The 7,663-nt window shown below is 37.6% G+C and overlaps 1 protein-coding gene across 1 annotated transcript; it reads left to right on the top strand.

Annotated features, from left to right (window-relative positions):
• Positions 1 to 2,251: 2,251 nt before the first annotated feature.
• Positions 2,252 to 3,693, top strand: LOC107676512 (cytochrome c oxidase assembly factor 5-like). Its single transcript, XM_016471068.1, has 3 exons — positions 2,252 to 2,482; positions 2,779 to 2,862; positions 3,463 to 3,693. Exons 1-3 carry the CDS (start codon positions 2,381 to 2,383, stop codon positions 3,502 to 3,504), a joined length of 228 nt encoding a protein of 75 aa, XP_016326554.1. The 5' UTR covers positions 2,252 to 2,380; the 3' UTR covers positions 3,505 to 3,693.
• The last annotated feature ends 3,970 nt before the right edge of the window (positions 3,694 to 7,663 follow it).

Here is a 7,663-nt window from a genome sequence, read left to right as displayed (position 1 = left end):
AAAGCATTGAAATATTTCTTTTTTTTCATCGCCTTGTCCACTTGACTCTGCAACAATCAAATAAGCCACAATATGTAAAACCACGCAGAACTTCATGAATGACGGCCGTTTAAAGCTTTCTGGGGAGCTCTGCAGGTGCAGATTCTGTGTGGACCTGGTCAGGAGCAAAATATTTCCAGAACCATAGATTTATAATGGAAATGGAATCGAACTGCTAAATTTACAGCTATTTTCAGAAGTGTTAAGTGTGCTGGTTTTGACACCTGGATTTATTACACTACATTTTGTGGTAAGGTTCAAGAGAGTGGAAGGAAGAAGGCAGGGTCGGCTTGCTGGGACGCGAGCTTTATTTAAATCTCTCAGTGCACACAACACAATACGGCGCTCACACAGCGCTTCCAGACTCGCAGTCAATAACTCATAACAATCATAACACAACTTGCTTCCGTGTTTCTCTACACCCGTCTCCCCGGGTGGCTCGCGTTCCCAGTCAGTCTCTCTCCCGATCATGTGCCATGTGGCCCCTTTTATCCGGTCTCTCCACACCAATTACTGAAACGAGACACAGGTGTTTATCATTTGCGCTTGACCTACTTACGCACCGCTTGTCTCCTGCCTCTCTCTCCCGATGCAGACCTCGCTGAACCACGCCCCCCCTCGCCACACATTTATTATATTGTAAAGCTACGGTTCTTATTTATTTTGCTTGTAGCTCCTGACGTAGGGACTTGATGGTGAGGTAACTGCTGTACAGATTTCCAAAGTGCTCTCATCTCATGTGATTGTATATATCTTTAATATGGAAGTTTTAGTTCAGTCTGACATAGTGTCATTGTATAATCCTTGATGCTTCAAGTTTCAGAGCATATCCTTTATACATACATACACCTTCATTTTAGTGACTACTTGGAGCTGGATGTGAATCGCAGTACTTGAGCAGTGTGTGTTTTTTTTTAATAGAAAGCCAATGTAATGTCATAACCATTTGTTTACAGTTTGTTTATGATCTCTCCTTGGTTGGAGTGTAGAGCACTGTATCATCATTCTCCTTTACATCATGTGACGTGACTTCTGGGGAATGGACTAGTGAAACCACAATGGAGTGGTTTTCAGTGTTTTGCCGAACTGCTGCCTTTTTAGTCAGATTTGTGCTCAATGATCTGTTTCCACACCTGTTTTAGCACTGAAAGATGGATTGTTATCCATTGCCCTCTCATTAAACTCTCATGGGCCGGTCTCATCAGCGCATGTCCATTTTGAAATCCACCCTTCGGTCTTATGTTGAGATGAATCAGACATGAAATGTGCTCCTCTTGTGTGGTGCATTCTTGACTTTCATGTGCCTTCATCTGTCTTTCTCCAGCTCTGACATTGATTTGAATAAACTGTTCCAAAATAAACCATTTAATCGCTTTCACAATGAACAGATTCTGAGCAATCTGAATAAATGCATTTTGAAATGATTATTTAAATAAAATCAAATAAAATGAATACAAATAAAATCAACTATGCCGATTTTTTTTTTTTTTTTTTTTTTTTTTTGTTGAGTGCAGATATCTCACCTTTTTTATTTTTATTTTTTAATGTATATCTGACAAGTATGCATCACATTAAGTTTATTAATCTGTTTGTTAAAACTTTGTAATCCAAATGGATAGAGATCTTATATGCCATTCAAATACATAAATCTTAAATTTAGGCCTAAATATTTTTTAGTGTACAGTTGTATTATATTAAATCTGGAATGGAAATATCAAACCAATTTACAAACAAAATGCTAGCCATTTTTACAGTGATACAACTGGACTAACAATATGTTCCAAGTTATTCAAACTCTTGTCTTACAGTAGGCCTACAGTACATATATTTTTAAACATTTTCCCTGAAAATGCTGTGTTTCTTTAAAATAACTGACACAATTTGTCAAATGCATTGATATCGATAGATTTTAAGTGTTGCTCAAGTCTCTAGGTGCCAATGTAAATGTGATAATATACGACAAAAGCATTGTTTTAGTGCCATCTTCTGGTCAATTTAAATGCTTCACACTGCTAGGCTATATGACAGTCAAATACAGTACTTAATGCCATAAATGATTGAAATCGATGCGTAATTGTTTACAGTATAAAATGGCGTCATTTAACACTATTTTCAATAAAATCTTTGCAGCAATGCTGAAGTTTGTAAGCGCGAGCAAATGGAACATTTGCGAACTACTATTCCCACAATGCACCTCTGTTCCACTCCCTTATATACGTCATACGTAACATGGCCGCTTTCATTCAAATTTCACATTTGACTTATCTGTAGGCTAGCTGTTGTGTTCTATTTGCCTCATCCCATATTTCGCTTAAACCTGCTCGGATGAAAGCTCTACAGAATGCCCAAATATTACGAGGATAAAGAGGACGATGGCCGCGCCTGCGCTGGATTAAGAGAAGATTTCAAAGCCTGTCTCCTTCAGCATGACTGTGTAGCGAAGGTAATATCATGTATTGCCTTCAGCCTGACATATCTATCATGCCTCTCACGATAACTTTGATTGATTGATTGATTGATTGATTGTTGTTGTAATTTTTTTGTTAATAACAGTGCGTGAATTTAACCAGAGCATATTTCTGATGTCTGGTGTGCACTTAACTACAAAAGCTAACGTTACTGCATAATAGAAATAAGCCGTTTGATCCATATGCCTTAAAAACTCATTGGCAGAACGTGAACGGAAGTTATGTTTCCCCCCAGCTGTCTAAATTATGATGGTCTCTGTTTGTGTCACAGGAGGGTAAGAAGCCCAGTGAGTGCCTGAAGGAAGGACATTGCAAAGGCTTGCATGTGGCTTTCTTTGAGTGCAAGAGATCCATGGTCAGTACATCTGCTGTTTAAATTATGCACAATTTTCTTGTTTGAACTCCTTAAAAAAAAATCGATTTGATTCCGATTAATGTACAGTTCAGACAAGGAAAATAACCTCTCAGCTAAATGAGGTAAACTATACAGGGAACCCTTTCAGTTAATATTAAAGACGTAAATTTAAAGAGTCCAAATTCATATATATATATAATGATAGATATAATGGTCAATAATGAGTTGTATACAAACATTTAAAATATTATCAACTTAACATAGTATATTTGTTTCTCTCATTCAGTGTTAAAATATACAAATTTGAACAGTGACTGTCATAAATCTTAAACTATGATTTTTACAAATTATTTCAGCTCATTTTTATTTGAAGTAACATTTTCTTTATTATTATTATTATGGTTTTAGGTGTTTTTTATGGTTACTTTGGACCTGTGTGCCACTGCCTTCAGTGCAATTTAGTCTAATTTTATTTCATTTTTTATAGCTGTTTCAAACCAACTAAAATACAGCTAAGTGCACATGTTAACAAGTCCGAGTGATAATGTCAGAATGTCTTTACTGTATAATAAAAGCCCTTTCCTTCTCCTTTTATTATAGCTGGACACCCGATCTCGATTCCGAGGCAGAAAGGGATACTGAATAACGCCTTCAATGTGAATAACATGTTTTGTATCAAGATGCCAAGACATGCTCTCAAATGTGTAAATATTATGCTTTTTAAGCAAATTTGTCTTGTGAGTTGTCATTGACTCATGATGCTTATTTGGGAGCATGATGAACTGCATCAACACCAGAAATCATCAAATAAAACGGATTTCCAGTTCTGAACGATCGCTTATATAATCACTGGATCCACAAAAGAGAACAATATTCAAAACATTAGTAGTTTATTTAACAAAATGTCATTTATATCTCATTCAACAGGTGACTAGCATTTCTGTATGAATGATTTTATGATTTTGATAAAAAAAGTGAATCTGATTAAGTAGCCAGTAGCAAACAATTTTCCACAAAGATGTTCATAAAAATGTGCTATGTTATGCCTGCTAATGATCATTTATTTCAAAGCATTCATCATGAGCACTTTAAACCTCTCCAAGTCCACTTTCTTCAAGATGTGGGCTTTGTGAGTCTTCTTCAGGGTATCGAGGTGATCGACAACCATCATTCCCCGCCAGCTCTACAGTGACGGCTTTGTGTTCAGTTTCAATGACATATGTGTGGTCTATGACTGCTGCCGTGGCATAAGAGTCACAGGAGATGAATCCCTGGCCATCCACCAGCTCCTTCTCAATCCTCTCCATGCAGGAGGACTCCATACTGTGCTCTGCTTCATATACCGAGCCTTATCTGTGTCCTGAGCCAGCCAACCGTCACAGAACTCCTGAAACAAACATGTGCAAATATAATGTGTATATATGTGACCCTGGACCACAAAACCAGTCATAAGGGCCAATTTTTCGAAATTGAGATTTATACATCATTTGAAAGCTGAATAAATAAGCTTTCCATTGATGTATTTGTTAGCATAGGACAATATTTGGCTCTCATTCATGACTCGTGTGATAACTTTATGAGACAAAAGCTTATTCAGGGGCATTTTTTCCCCTATATCTAGAATTGTAAGGGCCGTCCTTGCCATCTTTGTGCTCTTGCAAACTGGATGCTCTGACTTGCCATAGAGTCCACATAGCCATAAGAGGTGTGTCCATGTAGATGAGCAAATAAATCTGCATCCTAAGTGGCGTGTGGTGTTAACTTAAAGGGATAGTTCACCCAAAAATGAAAATTTGATGTTTATCTGCTTACCCCCAGGGCATCCAAGATGTAGGTGACTTTGTTTCTTCAGTAGAACACATATGATGATTTTTAACTTTAACCGTTGCAGTCTATCAGTCGTATAATGCATGGCAATGGTAACAAAATCTATGAGAGAAAAAAACATGCACAGACAAATCCAAATTAAACCCAGTGGCTCGTGACGACACATTGAAGTCCTAAGACACGAAACGATCTATCCACAAGCAAAAGTGGCTTAAATCTCCTTTGTTTTATTCTTTTTCTTGTTGAATTTAACTCTCGTTTCATCCCTCAGGCTTCTAAAAAAAAGCATCATGATGAATTATTCAAAGATATTTAACCCACTGCGCTTTTTTTCTGTGTATATTCTCATACTATGATGAACACATGAATTTGTTTAAACCGTTTTATCAGAATCAGAATAGCTTTATTACCAAGTATGTTTACACACACAAGGAATTTGACGTGACGACAGGAGCTTCCAGTGTAGAAGAAAGTACAAACATTTGCAGACATGCATAGGAATAACACAGTAGGGGTGTAATATAACACTAATATAATATATGCCATTATGATTGTTCATTGTTAGATACAACCATCTTTCCCTGATCTTTTATGTAATTATAAGTTCGGCAATAATAATAATAAAAAAGAGGGACAGGTGCACTAACACCTCATAGCATCACTAACTCAACAATCTAGTACTGTTTTCCTCAGCGTTTGCAATATCTGCACAAAGGATATGTCGGGCAGCTGCTCGAAGATCTCGCCTTTGGAGAAGACTGTTGATTTTATACTCTAAAAATGTAAGTATTACTACTTAAACATTAAGATTACCCCAGAATGAATTGCATCGTTTGCCCACCCCAACACTTACATGCAATAATAATGATAAATGCTAACCAATAATTACTTTTTTTTTTTTTACTTAAAATGAACAAAATATATATTTTTTTGTCGTGACATAGCTATACATAAATATACACTAGTTGAACAAATGCAGTCGATGTGAATACATCAATTTTCAGTCAAGCAATTAATACATGAATTAATAAAATATTAATATTTTATTTACTGACAACAAAAACATGAATAAATGAGTAAAGGAATGAATAAAAGCAAGCATCACAATAAATACATACATATACAAGTCAACAACAGATGAAACAAAGCTTCATTCAAACTTATTGTTCTAACAATCATGTATTTACAGATGGTGAACCCCACATCCTACTCCATCTCAACACAGCTGAGACCGTTCTGCTGCTGCGCTGTGCTTCACAATCTCGCTCTTCTCAATGGGGACATCGTTGAGCAAGAGGATGAGGAAGACCATGATGACGGCTCTCTGAACCACACAACCTAGAAGCAAGAGCAGGGGAACACATGTGGGACAATCTGGCTGCCACTGTGTCTGCTCCAAACATTTGTGTGCTGCTTTCCATGAGCACGACTACCTGTAAAACATTTAAACGGAGTTAAACATTTTACAGTTCATGTTGTCAGCTTTCCATTTCTTGCCAAATTTCATGTTTACAATTACATGCATTTTTTTGTTGTAGCTTTATTACTTTTGTAGTGGGCTAAACCACTGAACTGGTGAGCAGAAGGTTTCTGGTTCAAAACCACCAGTATGTCCCTGAGCAATCCAGGTCGTTCCAGGGGATTGTAGGTCCCTGTAATAAGAGCACTGTAAATCACTTTGGATAAAAGCTTCATGACATTTTTTGATGATGCTTTTGAAGCTTCTGAAAGTCAGCCTTCATTGTATGAACAGAAACCAGCAGAACAAACTTGACCAAACTCATCACTGAGGATGAAGAGACCACAGCAACATCTGGTCCTGATGAGACAGTAAGAGGTGGAGTGATGGAGCGTCTCATCCGCGGCACTGGACCATTTCCAGGATGCTGCTGTGGACTTCTCCATCCTCACTACTCACACCAGTCTGCAGACATTTCAGATCCTGCAAAGATGCACAAACACAATACAAAAGCAGTCATTTTAACAGCATAATGTCATCTGATTTCTGTATTGGAAGTAACAAAATTATCTTATTTATATTTTTGTTTCAGGTTTTCCCTTTTTTTCACAAACGCCGCCATCACCTTGCCTTGCAGGTCCTGCTCCACCACAAAAGATCTCCTGCAAATGCACAGAAATCAAGAATCAGAAAAGCGCTGTAATAGTTGTTTGAAATTACAATAATTAATATAAACTACAATTTAAGATTTAAAAAATGTGTATATAGTAGGGGTGTAACGGTACACAAATATGACGGTTCGGTAATGCATTAGTCTGGGACTAGTCTTGACCAGCTTTGTCTGTGAAACCGGGGGATAGCGTCTTTACACCTTTTGCTTATATATTGCTTACTTTACACCTTAGTTTTAATACAACATTATTAACTCCATAAACAATACCACTGTATGAAAATCTTCTTCTTCTTCTTGGTGTTTAATGGCGGATGGTATACAACTTTTAGGTGCATTACCGCCACCTACTGATTAGGAGTGGATCAGGACCGTACTCCACTAAATTCTATTATATAATCCCGTGTCCTTTATGTTGTATGTGCATATTGAGATTTGTCCAATAGGGGGCGGTCACGTATTGTGTATGGGTTGGTGCACTATTTACAGACCGTGAAGAAGCTCATTGGGTGAGCATCATTGCCATGCTGGTGTGTATGTCTAAACGCTGCGATGGGTCCTCAATAAAGTGACCATCGAGAGCTTTTGGCTCCTCTGTGTTTCCTTTCTCCCAGTATCTCAAGATACTAAATATGGCGACGAGGATAAACAAGGAGATGAAGATAAACCAAGAGAAATAAGGATGAAGCAGCGGTTTCAAAGAAGCAAGGGAGAAACAGGACGCTGAAGCGGCTGAGCTGATTGAAACAAGTTGCTACCACGTGGAATGATTGATTGAAGAAACAATGGCTGGAATGGTCGGATCCGTGACACCATTTGATAGTAAGTCACAATCATGGGAAGAG

Source organism: Sinocyclocheilus anshuiensis, unplaced genomic scaffold (assembly GCF_001515605.1).
Source record: "Sinocyclocheilus anshuiensis isolate Anshui unplaced genomic scaffold, SAMN03320099.WGS_v1.1 scaffold1126, whole genome shotgun sequence".
Taxonomy (NCBI): Eukaryota; Metazoa; Chordata; class Actinopteri; order Cypriniformes; family Cyprinidae; genus Sinocyclocheilus; species Sinocyclocheilus anshuiensis.
The sequence above is the reverse complement of the archived record's forward strand: the minus strand, read 5'-3'. Positions and strand labels throughout refer to the sequence as shown.